A 16346-nucleotide genomic window follows, 5' to 3' on the forward strand; every position below is an offset into this window, starting at 1 on the left:
AAAATATGTATAAGTGCTTTATATCTGCAGCCCAGAAGAGGGCACCAGATCTCATTATAGATGGTTGTGAGCCACCATGTGATTCCTGGGAATTAAACTCAGGACCTCTGGGTGAACAGGTGATGCTCTTAACCTCTGAGCCATCTCTCTAGCCCACAGTTAAACATTTTAATAATCTATTGGTTTTTATTTAAAGATTACCATTTTAAAAATTGTGTGTGTGGCCAGGTGTGGTGGCACACGCCCATAATCCCAGCACTCAGAGAGGCAGAGGCAGGTGGATCTTTGTGAGTTTGAAGCCAGCTGGTTTACAAAACAAGTCCAGGACAGCCAAGGATATACAGAGAAACCCTGTCTCCAAAGCAACAAAACAAAACAGAAAGTTGTGTGTGAGACCCCTCCAAAAGTGTATTTAGGGGCTGGTAAGATGGCTCAGGATTTAAAGATTCTTGTGGCCAAACTTGATTACCTGAGTTCAGTCCTGTGGATCTCCATGTGGAAGAAGAGAACTGACTATACAAGTTGTCCCTGATCCCTCACATGTAGTGTGGCACGTGTGACACACACACACACACACACACACACACGAAAAAAAATATTAAAGTATCTTCAGGAGCTGCAGTGAGGACTCAGCGGTTAAAGAACACTTGTTAACTCTTCCAGGGGACGTGGGTTTGAGTCTCAGTTCCCACATGGAGGCTCACAAACATCTATAATTCTGGTTTCAGGGGATATGACATCATTTTTTGGTCTTCATAGGTCCTGCATGCATGTAGTGAATAGACATGTACAGGAAAAACACCCATATATTCTAAAAATTCTTTTAAAACAAAAACATCACTCATTCTCATGACAAAATGACAGGGAGATCTTTGGCTTATGTGTGTGATTGTACTTTTCTTTCTTTTCTTTTGTTGTTTTTCTGTTTTGTTTTGTTTTTTCATTTTTCCAGACAGGGTTCTCTGTGTATTCTTGGCTGTCCTGGAGTTGCTTTGTAGACCAGGCTGGCCTCGAACTCACAGTGATCCACCTGCCTCTGCCTCCCAAGTGCTGATTGTACTTTTCATACTGTGTCAAGGATGAACTTTTGAATAGATAATCCTTATACATTTAAGATAGTTACATGTGATTTAGAGTAAACGATGCTTATTTTAGGTGCTTAGATTCCCTTTACCTTTTTGTTTGTTTTCTCTTTTAGGTAGGCTCTCATTCTGCAGTATTGGCTGGCCTGAATTCAGTTTGTAGCTAACAGAGATTGCGTGTACCTCCCATGCGTCACCATGCCTGGCCTTCCTTTACTTTTCAGTCTGGCCTCCACCCTTAGCCTTCCAAATAGCAGGGATGCTAGGCCTGCACTGCCTGGCTGAGCTCCTTTCCCGCCTTCCCTCTAAGCTGAGCTTCTAAAATCTTTGCATACACAAGAGTCAGTTGAGGTGGAGCCCCAAAACCACTGAGGCAAGGTTTTGCTTTGTAATCCATGCTCTCATTCTCTCTCTCTCCCTTTCCCCGCCCAAGACAGGGTTTCTTTTGTATCCCTGGCTGTCCTGGACTTGCTTTGTAGACCAAGCTGGGCTTGAACTCATAGAAATCAACTTGCCTCTGCTTTCTGAGTGCTGGGATCACAGGCGTGTACCACTGCACCTACCTTAATTTTAGATCTCTTGCCTAGGCCTGTTTAGTGCCTAGGCACTAATACCCATACCCATCATTAGGTAATTTTGATGCAGCTCTTACTGTTTTCATTTTTTGAACCAGGGTCTCTCTGTGTAGCGCTGGTTGTCCTGTAACTCTATGTGTAGACCAGGTTGGCCTTGAATTTATAGAGATTAGCCTGCCTCTGCCTCTTGAGTGTTGGGATTGTGGTGTGTGGCACTACACCTGGTTTGATGCAGTTTTAAGATAATTATTTCTTTTAGTTTTTGAGCCTACATTGTTTCCCCCCTTCCCTTTCCTCCCTCTAAACTCCTGTATTCACCTCTATGCTCTCTTTCAAATTCATGACTTCTTTTTATAATTTCTTTATATAGCTTATTCTCAGAAATAGACATCAAAGACAGAACTGGTTTTTGAGAAAACTATTGGTCTGAATAATTTGGAACACAGAGAGGGAATATATGTATACTTACACATTTTTTTCTTAATTTGAATACTGTATCTATTATTTATAATTTTTTCTCATTAAAGTTTACTGAATCTCATGGTTTTGTTGTTTGAGGCAGAGTCTCGCTTTGTGTTCTGGTCTGGCTAGAAGCATATTCTGTTGACCTGACTTAGTCCACAGTTTCTCTTTTCTCTAACACCAAACACACTAAATCTATTAAAAGAGAAAGTGGGAAGAGCCTTGAACTCAATGGAACAGGAGACAACTTCCTCGACAGAACACCAACAGCTCAGGCTCTAAGATCAACCATTAATGTATGGGACTTCTTAAAACTGAAAAGCTTCTGGAAGGTCAAGAATACTGTGAATAGAACAAAAATATCACCAATCCTACATCTGACAAAGGGCTAATATCCAAAATATATAAAGAACTTAAAACAGTAAACATCAACAAACAAAATAACCCAATTAAAAAGCGGGGTACAGAGCTAAACAGAGAATTTCCAACAGAGGAATCTCACGTGGTTGAGAAGCACTTCAAGAAATGTTCAGTGAAAAAAAAAAAAGAAAAAAAAAAAAAAAAAAAAAAGAAAGGTTCAGTGTCCTTTTCCTTTTTAAACCTCAGCCCTTTATCTTTTTATATCAAGCAGGCTCCAGTTTGATGTTGCAGTGCCTTAGTCCTTCCTTCCTTCTTTCTCTCATCTGTCTTGCTGCTGCTGCCAAATGATAGCCATTTCTTTTTTACCCATATCATTTTTTGTTTGAGACAGGGTCTCTCTGTGTAGCCTTGGCTGTCCTGGACTCACTTTATAGACCAGGATTGCCTCAAACTCAGAGAGATCCGCCTGCCTCTGCCTCCTGAGCGCTGATTACCCATACCATTTTAAGGGTGTCTTTTCATTGGTATTAGGTATATTCACACTGTCACCCATATAGTCACCATCTGCATTCACATCTTTCTAACTGAAAGATAGAATGTATCCTTCCTAACCAGGCTTCTCTTTTCTGTCTGTAGCTACTATAGATAGAGAGATTATATAATAATCTGCATTTGTTTCTGGATTTTCACTTATTTCAGATGTCATCATGGTTCACTGATGTGCCAGAATTTCATTTCACTTTCTTTCTTTTTTTATTTTTATTTATTTATTTATTTATTTATTTTTAAATTTTCTCGAGACAGGGTTTCTCTGTGTAGCCTTGGCTGTCCTGGACTCACTTTGTAGACCAGGCTGGCCTCGAACTTACGGAGATCTGCCTGCCTCTGCCTCCTGAGTGCTGAGATTAAAGGTGTGGGCCACCACTGCCTGGTAGTCATTTTTTTTTTAAGTCTAAATATATTCTAGTATTTATAAACATCATATTTTGTATATTCATCTAAATTATAAAGATTTGGTGGACATTTAGGTTATTTAGTCTTTTTACCTTTTGTGCTGTTATAAATGGATCTATTATTTATAAATATCTGCTTGAGTTATTGCCTTTGATGATTTTGGATATTTACCCAAAAGTAGGGCTGCTAGATTATTTGTTAATTTGATAATTTGTTAATTTGTTTAACTTTTGAGATGGACTTAATACACTTTATATTAAAATTCAGTAGCCAATTTTTAGTATTATACAATAAAAGTGTTTTTAAATATTTAAATGTCATTTAAACTATAATTTAAAATCATGCTCTACTGTAATTCAAGGATCTTTATGTTCCACTGAATAATGGTTCTGAAATTACTAAACTGCAGAAGGAATTTGTTGCTAACATTAATTTAAATTAGAGTGCATTGCATTGATAGCTGTGAGCTCCAGTGATGTCCCCTCTGCTCGGTACCAGCTGCCACTGCTGCTTAAAGCAGTGACCTTCTTCCTAAATAGCGGTGGGTTTTCTTGAAGCTCTTCATGCTCAGACCTGCCTAGGAAAGCCCTAAGAGCTTATTAGAAACACATCTGTGTAGACAGTTGCAAGCTGGAGGATTTAAGCATTGAGTATTCTTACCCTAGATTACATAATACCAGCAATAAAAACAGACATCGTTCCCGTGGGGAGGACTGGGTGACCGCTGGAGACTTAAGGGCACTGTAACCTTCCAGCATGCCTTGATAATAATATGTGGGGACAACTGTTGTTTAAGATTTTTTTTTTCTTTTTCAAATGTTTCCTATAATTTTGCTTCTCAGGGAAGAGGTAAATGACAAATTACGGGATATGCCAGATGGTACCTTCTTAGTTCGTGATGCCTCAACAAAAATGCAGGGGGACTACACCTTGACCTTGAGGTAAGTGCTTTTCTGCTTTTGGCGAGGATCTTCCTAGCATGAGCATATAGCGAGTTCTGTATTTAGGTCGCTACTATATGTATATATTAAATTTAGATACGTACATGTTTGACTAACATTCTAACTTTAAAGTTCCTTTCCTGTACATAAAATATCTAAACATAAGATGGCACCCGTTCTTCAGTTATGCCACTTCTTAGGACGCCTTTGGATTAGCTGTGAAAGTGACTGTTCTCTGAGCAGCTACTGGTAGTATTTTAATGTTTAAGCTCTGTGGTTACTAGCTGGCTGCTAGTTACTAGCTGTTAATGAATTTTTAAAATTAAAAAATGGCACCTATTTTATTTTTATATTTTAAATATATGTAGCAATAAAATTAAAAGGCTGAAATTCCTAAATGTTAGTGAATAAAGAATATATTATCTTATTTTCTTACTTTATTAATGAAGTAAAAGTCATGGGGGTACCTCAAAGTTATTAATGGGCCTATTTTCTAAAAACTATTTTTCTTTAATGTGGGCTTTAGGAAGTAAAACTCAGTATAATTTTGACAGATTAGGATATGGAGAGGGTAAAACAGTTCTAGCCTGACCTTTACCTTTCACGTGGACATATTATTTTATAAATGGTAGAGATATGATATTTTATACTTAGAAGGATGGGACAAACATTAAAAACAGTTGAAGAGAAACTTCATTATCTATTTCAACATTTAATTTTAGTCATTAGACTCATACAGTTGTAGGCTGGAGAGACGGCTCAGTGTTTAAGAGCGTATATAGCTCCTGAGGACCTGACTGGCCTTGAACTCAGAAATCCATCTGCCTATGCCTCGTGAGTGCTGTGATTAAAGACATGTGCCACCATACCAGGTTCTCGAAAATGTTTTATTTATTTATTTATTTTATTTGCATTGGTGTTTTGCCTGCATGTTTGTCTGTGAGAACTGGAGTTACAGACAGTTGTGTGCTGTCATGTGGGTGCTGGGAATTGAACTCAGGACCTCTGGAAGAGTGGCCAGTGCTCTTAACTGCTGAACCATCTCTCCAGCCCTTAGATGTTTTTAATCTCACTGAGATGCTATTTTATCCCCAAATTCTTAGTCATACCTACCTAAAAATAGCAGTTATTTATGTTATGCATAAGAGAAAAGCCTATACATGTTCTATAACAGGGCTAGCAAGACGGTTCAGCAGTAATGGCCGGGACACACATGGTAGAAGGAGGGAACTGACTCCTACTCTCCTACAGACTCAGGAGCATGTGTACACACACACACACACACACACACACACACTCTCTCTCTCTCTCTCTCTCTCTCTCTCTCTCAAAGGAATTAGGAATGCTACCATGCCCAGCATTCAGGAGGCAAAGGATAAACAGGGTGGGGTTCCAGCTCAGTTGAAAAGTAGTTTTCTAGCATTTGAGAGACGCTGAGTTTGATTCTTAGGATCAGGTGTGCTGACACATGCCTGTAATCTCAGCAGGATCTCAGGAGGATCCTTAACTTCAAGGCCATACCTGGCTACATGATGAGTATGAGGCCAGCCCTGGCCGTAGGAGACCCTGTCTTAAAACAACAAAACAATTAGAGAAATAAAGAGAGTTACTTAGGAAGCTTTGACAAAGTGAGAGGGAGTCATGATTGAATTTAGGATTTATTGCTTAATCATTTAACAGTTATTGAGTACTAACAGTCTTCAATACTCTTCTAGGCAAAGAACGTGACAATTTAGTGTGGCCTTTCCCTTCTGGTGTTTTTTTGTTTGTTTTGTTTTTGTTTTTGTTTTTTGTTTTTCGAGACAGGGTTTCTCTGTGTAGCCTTGGCCATCCTGGACTCACTTTGTAGACCAGGCTGGCCTCGAACTCACAGCGATGCGCCTGCCTCTGCCTCCCGAGTGCTGGGAACTTCTGGTGGTTTTATTCCTGGTGAGAGGAAGGGAGAAAGGAAGACAAAATAAGCATGTTAAAAAAAGAAATGAAGCTGGGCATGGTGGCGCACGCCTTTAATCCCAGCACTCGGGAGGCAGAGGCAGGCGGATCACTGTGAATTCGAGGCCAGCCTGGTGTCTAGGTGCCAAGGCTACGCAGAGAAACGTTGTCTTGAAAAAACCAAAAACCAAAACAAAAACCAAAAAGAAACGAGATAACTCCATAGCCTGTGAGTTGTGCACAAGGGAGCCTGATGCGCTGGGGAGTGTTGGTGTGAGGAGTTCCCAAAGGGTTTCTGAGGTGATGACCTCTGAAAGATGATTAGACATCACCAGCCAGAGCGGTGTCCCCAGGGGAGAGAACAAAAAATACAAAAGCAGGGATTTGGAGGAAGATTTAATGGCTGTGATGAGTGTAAGGACCATGTTGTGGTTGGCTCACGTTTATCAAGCAGAGCAAGTGATGAAGTTGCGATTAGAATGGAAACTTAATGACCCACAGGAAGGAATTTGAATTTTATTTCTAGGTGTAAGGGAGAGGTCCAGTCCAGCCACGATTACACACTGTCCTAAGACAGTCCTAAGATAAAAGGTTGTGGAGCATTAAGACCCAAAGGAGCTTGGTAACAGAATTGGTAGAAGTTGAAAGAGATAGCGGTTTGAACTCTCTAGGGTTAGACCATGTATGCCATTTGCAGAAGTAGGCAATTGGATCAGATGTTGATTTTTCTTTATGTGTATGTGTGTGAATACAACCTGTGTGCGGGTGCCTGACAAGGCCAGAAGAGGGCATCAGATCTCCTGGGGCCTCCCAGTGTCCGTGCTGGGAACTGAGCTCACATTGACTACTGGCCATAAATGGATCTCTGGTAGCATCCAGCTCCATCTCTGCATCCCGTAATCCCTTTATTTTCCCACTCTCCTAGAAGACAGTCTTACATGGTCTGTGTTTCCAGCTCAGATCTGCAATTCTCCTTGTTAGCTAAAGAACTTACTTCCTATTTCAGTGGGAATGTATACACATGAGGGTTTCCTCACACTCTCATTGCCATAGCTGTCAGTAAGGAGAACACTTTGCCTTTCTCCTTGTCTGGTGAATGACCACTTCGGTCTGCAGCTACATCTCTATTGTGGCATGGCTGCTGGTCATCCCACTAACGTGCTGATGTCCAGCACTCTACAGATTATTTTATCTAAGTTTTAGGACTACAGCTCAGTGGTAGAGCATGAATGAAGCCTTAGGCTCAGTCCCTAGTGTTGCCTCACCCTCTCCTCCAAATAATTATCCTGTTTCCCTTTTTCCTCTCTTCCTCCTCCTATTCTTCTTAAAGCAAACAAACAAAAAACAAAACAAAACAAACAAACAAACAAATGCTGGGTTCCCTATGTAGCCTGACTGGCCTCAAACTCTCTGCATAGACCAGGCTGACCTCAAATTCACATCTTTGCTGTCATCAAAGATACATGACACCAAACTTGGCCTTATCTTCAATTCATTTTAGTTGGATTTATGTACATATCATTAGCTATAACAATTTAAGACTTCATTCAAGGTCTTACTTTGCCAAACCCAATGCTTATTATATTTGTTGATAATCTTATTTTGAAAACTTTTGAAATGCTATTTTCAAAAAAGACTTATTTTTAATTATGTGTTTTGTGTGGGTAAGTGCATTTGAATGCAAGTGCCTGTGGATGCAGAAGAGGCAACTGATCTAGAGCTGGAGTTATAGGTGATTGTGGGCTCCCCGAAATGGGGCAGAGGACCTGAATTCAGTTCCCAACACCTCTTTCTGGCAGCTCACAAACACCTGTAGATTTAGCTCCAAGAAGCCTATGGCCTTATGAGACACCTGCAAGTAAAGCTAGGGGAGGGGAATAGGGTGAAAGAGGAAGGGGGAACAGGAAGATACAAGTGAGAGGATAACAATTTGGGATCTAATCTGAATAAATTATTTTTAAAAATAAAATATTACCAAAGAAATAAAGCCTTGCTATAGTCTACAAGCTGTTTCATGATCTTCTACCTCCTCTTATACCACTTACTGTTCTCTCCTTTGGTTATTCAGTCCCCAAATTACTTACCTTCATGCTGCTTTTTATAATTTTTGTTTTTTGTTTGTTTTGTTTTTTTGGTATTTCGAGACAGGGTTTCTCTGTGTAGCCTTGGCTGTCTTGGACTCACTTTGTAGACGAGGCTGGCCTCAAACTCAGAGCGGTCTGCCTGCCTCTGCCTCCTGAGTGCTGGGATTAAAGGGATGTGCCACCACGCCTTCCCTGCTCATGCTGTCTTTTTTTTTTTTTTTTAATATTTTAAATTTAATTTTAGTTTACGGGTGTTGGTGTGAGAGTGTCAGATCTTGGAGTTACAGACAGGTATGAGCTGCCATGTGGGTCCTGGGAATTGAACCCAGGTCCTTTGGAAGAGCAGACAGTGCTCTTAACCACTGAGCCATCTCTCCAGCCCCCGTGCTGTCTTTTTTAAAGATGGTATCACTATGTAGCCATGGCTGGCTGGGAACTTTCTGTGTAGAACAAGGTGGCTTTAAACTCACAAATATCTGCCTGCTTTTGCTTCCTGAGTACTGGGATTAAGGGTGTACACCACTGCTTACTATCCTTTATTGTTATTTGTATTTTTACTTTATTTACTTTTTTCTGTCGGTCTGTCTGTCTGCTTGCCTGCCTGCCTGCCTGCCTGCTGGCTTACATGTGTATCATAGTATGCTTGTGGAGGTCAGAGAGCAATTCATGGGTGCTGGCTTTTTCCTTCTATTAAGTATGTTCAGCTTGGCATGGTGGTGCAGGCCTTTAATCCCAGCACTCAGGGGACAGAATCAAGTGAATCCCTGTGAGTTCGAGGCCAGCCTGGTCTACAAATCGAGTCTAGGACCGCCAAGGCTACACAGACAGAAAAAAGAAAAAAGAAAGTAGGTTCTATGGCTTGAACTGAAATTGTCAGCATTGGTGGCAAGGGCCCTTACCTGATGAGCTATCTCTGTAGCCCTTCTTTAATTTTCTATTTTTGGCCTGAGACAAGAGGATTGCTACAAGTTTGAGGCCAGTTTGATCTATACAGCAAGTTTCAGGCCAACTTTGGCTACAGTGTAAACTCTGTCTCAAAAAGCCAAAGCCCAACATCAAAAAGCCTCCCAGTCTAAAAATCAGAATGCAACCCTCTCCCTCCCTAAACCTGAGATCTATGAAATACACATATGCTCTTTTGAGTTCTGTGAGAGCATGGACTGTATCTGGCTTCTCTGTCATTGTGTTCGTAGCACTTGGTGTAGTTCTTGGTACATAGTACATGCTTGTGGGGGGGGGGGGGTTCTGCAAACACCAGTCCTGTCAGAGTAACAATGTGAGTGAGGCAAGAAGGAAATCCCGGTCTATACAATTTAGTTAGCCAGTGTTGGTTCAAACTTGTAGTATGTGACCCTGGGAGAGTTTATTTTAGCCATATTTAAACACAGTACAATTATGAAAAAAGTTTCTTGATGACAATTAATTCAATCTTATGTGTAAACAAAGCTTAAGATACATTTATGTTGAAGCTCTTTACAAAGTACATATAGTCTCCTTCCATAAAGATGGGTTCTGTTGACTCAGAAACAACACTAAAGATAAGGGTCTAGGGAGAATGACTGAGGTAAACATAATAGTCTGTGGGGGTCATGGCCTGGCCCTAGGCAGTTGTAAAGTACAAGCGACATCTTTGATAAGGATGGGTTTTATTGACTGAGAAGCAGAGTCTGGGATAAACAAACATAATAGTCTAGGGGATTTGGGTGAACCCTCGGCTCTACAGGAGGCTGGAGAGATGGCTCAGTAGTTAAGAGCACTGGCTGCTGTTCCAGAGATCCTGAGTTTAATTCCCAGTAACCACATGGTGGCTCACAACCATCTGTAATAGAACCATGCCCTCTTCTAGTATGCAGACAGAGCACTCATATACATAAATAAGTAAGTCTAAAAAAATAAATACAGACTAGCCCTACAGATAGCAAAGGTCAACAGTGTCAATGGGCTTTCTTACAGTGTGAGTGGCTTAGGCCATTTTCACCATGGTAGGAGCACGGTAGCATGCAGGCAGATACGGTGCTGGAAAAGGCAGCTGAGAGCTCTACATCTGCATCCCAGGGCAGCAAAGAAAGAGACTTTGGGCTTGGCATGGGTTTCTGAAACCTCGAAGCCCACCCGCAATGACACACTTCCTCCAACAAAGCCACGCCTCTGAATCCTTTTAAGTAGTGCTACTCCTTGGTGACCAGGCATTCAAATCTGTGGGCCTGTGGGGTCATTCTTATTCAAACCCCACCAGGTTACTAATAAGCCTTCTGAGTGGAAATTAGGCATATACCTCCCAGTTGAGGAGAATCCTGTCTGTGTAACATTCCTGGCTTGCCTAGTACTTACCTGTGGATATAAGGACTTCATGCCTTCTGTAGATGTTCAGCCATTAATTTGAATGAATTTTAAGAGACCATCTTGGATTTATTATAAATGTATGTATGTGCATTTATCCTAATCATGCACTATTACGTGGTCCTTCTAACATGTATTTCATAGGACTAGTTCATCATCTAAGACTTCTAAGCCTTGTGTAATTTGAATTTCAACCAGTCTATAGATTTAGACCTATCTTGTTTAGTCTCTCACAAGTCCAGTGGGTTATTTGTCATGTGTAATAAATGCACAGCATAAAGCACATATGCCCTTCCCCCCTTTCATGGTGTTATTAGAAAAACTGAATGGGAATAACACAGTATTTTGCTGTTATATAACGAATCAACCTGATGTGGGGTTAGGTTATACTTTGTGGAGCTTACAAAACATTGCTATTTAAATTTTTGTTATACATTTTTTCTTCTTACTTATTCCTTCCCCGCCTTTCTTTTCTTCTCTTTGATTTTCTTTTCTGGGGCAGGGTCTTGCCTTGTAACCCAGATGTACTGTCCTCACACTTGTGGTCCTCCTTCAAAGTGCTATGGTTACGGGCATGTGCTGCCACACTTGGTCCTATAAATGATCTAATAAAGGTGCTCTGAGATACTGAAACATAAAATTATAAAGACAGGCAGAGGTGGCACACGCCTTTAATCTCAGCACTCCGGAGGCAGAGGCAGGGAATGTGTTCGAGGCCAGCCTAGTCTACAGCGCGAGTTCCAGGACAGCCAAGGCTACCCAGAGAAACGCTGTCTTGAAAACAACAACAAAAACAACCCAACAACAACAGCAACAACAAAACCAATCAAATTATATCTGAAAACCCTGAAGGTATTGGTGATACTGAAAGAAATGTTTCTGATTCCTTTATATAGAGATGATCTCTGCTTCTGCACAAAGATAGGGAAGTCCCAAAGATACTGCCTCTGTCCTCCATGACAAATGTGTAAAATTTCACAAAATAACCAAAGGAAATAATTTACTTATGTTTTAGTTATTTTTACGTAATATTTTGGACTAAATTTGTTGATAGTGAATATTACATAGGTTTGAGTTTTTTGTTTTGTTTTGTTTTTGAGACAGGGTCTCTCTCTATAGTCCTGGCTGTCCTGAACTTTATAGACCAGGATGGCCTCAGAGTCACAGAGATTCTCCTGTCTCTGCCTGGGATAAAAGGTGTACACCACCACAGCCATCCCAGATGTGATTTTTAATAACTAAGGTATTTTATGGACAAAACAAGTAGGAGAAAAAACAAAAAACAAAAGAGAGAAATAGGCCAGGTGTGATGGCCTTTTCCTTGGAGGCAGAGGCAAGGGGATCTCTGCTGTTTAAGACCAGTCTGATCCACAAAACAGGTTCTAGGCTAACCATGGCTACACAGAGACTTTGTCTGAAAAACAAAACAAAAAAGACCAAAAGAAAGAAAGAAAAATAGGTAAGATAATAACATGAAATAATAGGTATTTTTAAACACATAATTATATATGATGTTTTATCACCTCTGGTCTTACTAGCATATATTTACTTTATGTGAACTAAGTTTTTATATCTCCATATGAAATTAGTGTTTTAATAGAATTTTTGGGAAAATGCCACAGCTATTGCTTTGTTGTTCACAGGAAGGGAGGAAATAATAAACTAATAAAGATCTATCATCGGGATGGTAAATACGGCTTTTCTGACCCCTTGACATTTAATTCTGTGGTGGAGCTCATTAACCACTATCATCATGAGTCACTTGCTCAGTACAATCCCAAACTGGATGTGAAGCTGATGTACCCAGTGTCCAGACACCAGCAGGTATGACCACAGGTGTTGTCACAGCATTGTTTTATAGCATTGTCTTCTGTTTTTCGGGCTTATTGGTTGGTTTTTGTTGTTGTTGTTTTTTGTTTTTGTTTTTCGAGACACGGTTTCTCTGTGTAACCTTGGCTATTGTAGACTCACTTTGTAGACCGGGCTGGCTTCGAACTCACAGGGATTCACCTGCCTCTGCCTCCTGAGTGCTGGGATTAAAGGTGTGTGCCACCACCGCCTGGCTTTTTTTTTTTTTTTTAAAGTCTACTTCATATTTATTTTCCTAATTAATCCTGAGTGTGGTGGTGCACTCCTTTAATCCCAGCAGAAGCAGGTGGATCTCTGTGAATTCTAGGCCAGTCAGGGCTATGTGAGACCCTATCTCAAAAAGACAAGGTTACATTTCTTAAGTAACATTTTAACTATTTTCGTTTAGTTTTTTGTTTGTTTTGTTTTGTTTTTTTGAACTAGGGCTTCATGTAGGTAGGGTGGCTTTGAAATCACTATGTAGCTGACAGCGACCTTGAATTTACCATCTTCCTGCCCCAGCTTGTGTGTGTGTGGGGGGGGGTGGGTTAGAGGAGAGTGTATGTGAGGTTAGAGATGATCCTCAGGAGCCGTTCACCTTTTTATTTGAGTCCGAATCTCTCATTGGAACCTGGGCCTTACTGATTAGCCTAGGCTAGATGACTCCGGATCCACCCAGTGGATCCTTGACAGTGGCATTCAAGTATGTGGCAGCAATTCTCACTTTACACTTAGGTGCTGAGGGTCAGATGTAAGTGCTCATGTTTAAGTAACAAGCGTTTTACAGACTGAGCCATCTCTCCAGCCCTGTTTCTTCCTTTTTCTTCTTCTTCTTTTTTTCTTCTTTTTCTTCTTTTAAAGAAGGCCAGAAGACATGACATCACATCTCTTGGAGTTACAGATATTGGGAACTGCTGGATGTGGGTGCTGGGAATGAACTTTGGGCCTCCAGTCCTATTTCTTTCTCTCTTTTTAAAGCTTTTATTATATTTTACTTTACTTGTATGAATGTTTTACCTGCCTGGTATGTCTGTTTATGTATGTGTGTGTATATATATATATATATATATATATATATGCATGCCTGATGCCCATTGAGGCCAGAAAATGACACTGGATTCCCTGGAACTGGAGTTACAGATTTTAAGCCACCATGTCGGTGCTGAAAATCAAACCTAAGTTCTCTGGAAGAGCAGCTGAGCCATCTCTGTAGCCCCGTGTTTCTTAATTTAAAAAATACTATTTTTATCTGACTTAAAATCTGTTACTAAGTGTTTTTCTTTTGGGGGTGGTGTTTCATGCCTTTAATCCCAGCACTAGAGAGGCAGAAGATCACTCTGAGTTTCAGGTCAGCCTGGTCAACAGAGTGAGAACCTTGCCTTAAAAGAAAGAACAAAATCGTTATAAATTCAAAGTGGTTTTGGTGTTTGCTATTAAAACAGCATTTCTAAAGTTGAAATATAATTTGAATGTAAATAGGCCTGGAAAAACATGTCAGAGTCAATAACGTTGCTTCATTTTATTTTTGTCTGCCTGTGTAGGATCAGTTGGTAAAAGAAGACAACATTGATGCAGTAGGTAAAAACCTGCAAGAGTTCCACTCTCAGTATCAGGAGAAGAGCAGAGAGTACGACCGGCTGTATGAAGAGTACACCAGGACGTCCCAGGTGAGGGCCGGCTGGGGGCAGCTGACCGGGTCTGCTGTGTTCATGTCCTCGCTGCCCTTGTTTGTTGTTTGTTTTTTTGTTTTTTGTTTTTTGCTGTCCTGGACTTGCTTTGTGGACCAGGCTGGCCTCAAACTCACAGAGATCCATCTGCCTCTGCCTCACTGAGGGCCGGGATTAATGATGTGCACCGCCACGCCCTGCTTTCCAAAAAAAAAAAAAAAAAGATTTTTTTATACCGTGTTCTGCCTGCATTTGAGTCTGCAGGCCAGAAGAGGGCACCAGGTCTCATTATAGATGGTTGTGAGCCACCATGTGGTTGCTGGGAATTGAACTCAGCACCTCTGGAACAGCAGACAGTGCTCTTAACCTCTGAGCCATCTCTTCAGCCCCAAGAAACTTTTAAAAACTTAGGTAATATTAAATAAACAGTTGTAAATGATAAAAATTAGCAAAATGACAAATTTTTGAGATCTAAATTAATTTTTGTCCAAATGGGCAGTACAGGGCTGTGTGAACAGCACCACTGTCATCATGATTCTTAGATTTCCCCGTTTTATGCTGCTGCTGCTCCTCCTCCTCCTCCTCCTCCTCCTCCTCCTCCTCCTCCTCCTCCTCTTCTTCTTCTTCTTCTTCTTCTTCCTCCTCCTCCTCTTCCTCCTCCTCCTCCTCTTCTTCTTCTTCTTCTTCTTTTAAAGATTTATTTATTTATTATGTATACAGCATTTGCCTGCACACCAGAAGAGGGCACCAGATCTTGTTACAGATGGTTGTGAGCCACCATGTGGTTGCCAGGAACTAAACTCATGACCCTTGGCAGAGCAGTCAGCCCCTCTGAGCCATCTCTCCAGCCCTTGCTCTTCATATTTAACATGAGCCATCACTACATTTCTAAAGAAAGGAAGAATAGAAAAGAAGACAAAAAGAAAGACCCCACCCCCACCCCTACCTGGATTTCTCTATGTAGCCTTGGCTGGCCTGGAACTTACTCTGTAGATCAGGCAAACCTCAAACTCAGAGATCCAGCAGCCTCTGCCTCCCAAGCACTGGGATTAAAGCTGTGTGCCACCTCATCCAGCTGGTTTTATGCTTTTTAAGACAAATTTGTTTATTTATTAAATGTTGAGTGTTGTGATTGTTTGTCTGTGCACCACGTGCATGCCTGGTGCCCATGGAGGTCAGAAGAGGCCATTAGAACTAGAGTTATGGATAGTTGTGAGCCATCATGTGCTTTTTGGGTCTTCTGCAAGAATAGTCAATGCTCTTTCTCTCTCTCTTTCTTTTTAAATATTTATTTATTTATTATGCATACAGTGTTTTGCCTGCATGTACACCCACAGACCAGAAGAGGGTATCTGATCATATTACAGATGATTGTTGGGAATTAACTCAGGACCTCTAGAAGAACAGTCAGTGCTCTTAACTGCTGAGCCATCTCTCTTGCCCTAGTAAATGCTCTTAGCCACTGAGCCATCTCTCCAGCCTGAGGTTTTCTGCTTTAAAACGGCTTCCTGTTTATTTTTATTATTTATTTATTTGTTTATTTATTGGTTTCTCAAGACAGGGTTTCTCTGTGTAGCCTTGGCTGTCCTGGACTCGCTTTGTAGACCAGGCTGGGCTTGAACGCACAGTGATCCGCCTGCCTCTGCCTCCCAAGTGCTGGGATTAAAGGTGTGCGCCAACACCACCTGGCTCCTATTTATTTTTATAAAGTTGGTAGTAATGTCCCTTTTTTGAGTCTTTTTTTTTTTAATGCTTACTCTAAAGTTTTATTGACTTTATTGATCTTTTTCAAGAACAATTTTTGGTTTTATTGATTTCCCCTCCCCTTCTAATACCCTTCTTCCCTTTCCCTCCTCCTCTCTTGGTCTGTCTGTTTGAGGCCTGGCCTCATTTAGCCCAGCGTAGTTGCAGGTGATGCTACATTCCGGGTCCTTCTGACTTCCTCAGGGCTACACAGAGAAACTACATCTTGAAAAAAACTAACTAACTAGCTAGCTAGCTAACTAACTAAATAACTATAAAATGACAAAGATTAGTCCGTAGTCCGTTACCTAGACAGCCATCCCAGGCTCCTGTGGTCTCCATGGTGATGGGTGCAGAG

The 16346-nt window shown here is 40.9% G+C and overlaps 1 protein-coding gene and 1 non-coding gene across 2 annotated transcripts in view; both read left to right on the plus strand.

Annotated features, from left to right (window-relative positions):
* The window catches only part of Pik3r3 (phosphoinositide-3-kinase regulatory subunit 3), a 54193-nt gene that overhangs the window by 23426 nt on the left and 14421 nt on the right, over positions 1-16346 (plus strand). Inside the window, exons 3-5 of the mRNA XM_051171934.1 lie at positions 4276-4374; positions 12374-12554; positions 14120-14245. Of these exons, the coding sequence (XP_051027891.1) occupies positions 4276-4374; positions 12374-12554; positions 14120-14245 (406 nt within the window). The remainder of the gene's footprint in view (positions 1-4275; positions 4375-12373; positions 12555-14119; positions 14246-16346) is intronic.
* LOC127212156 (small nucleolar RNA SNORD58) lies at positions 4553-4618 on the plus strand. The gene has a single exon (XR_007833528.1). It is a non-coding gene; the product is annotated as a small nucleolar RNA SNORD58 (small nucleolar RNA).

Source organism: Acomys russatus, chromosome 29, assembly GCF_903995435.1.
Source record: "Acomys russatus chromosome 29, mAcoRus1.1, whole genome shotgun sequence".
Classification (NCBI taxonomy): domain Eukaryota; kingdom Metazoa; phylum Chordata; class Mammalia; order Rodentia; family Muridae; genus Acomys; species Acomys russatus.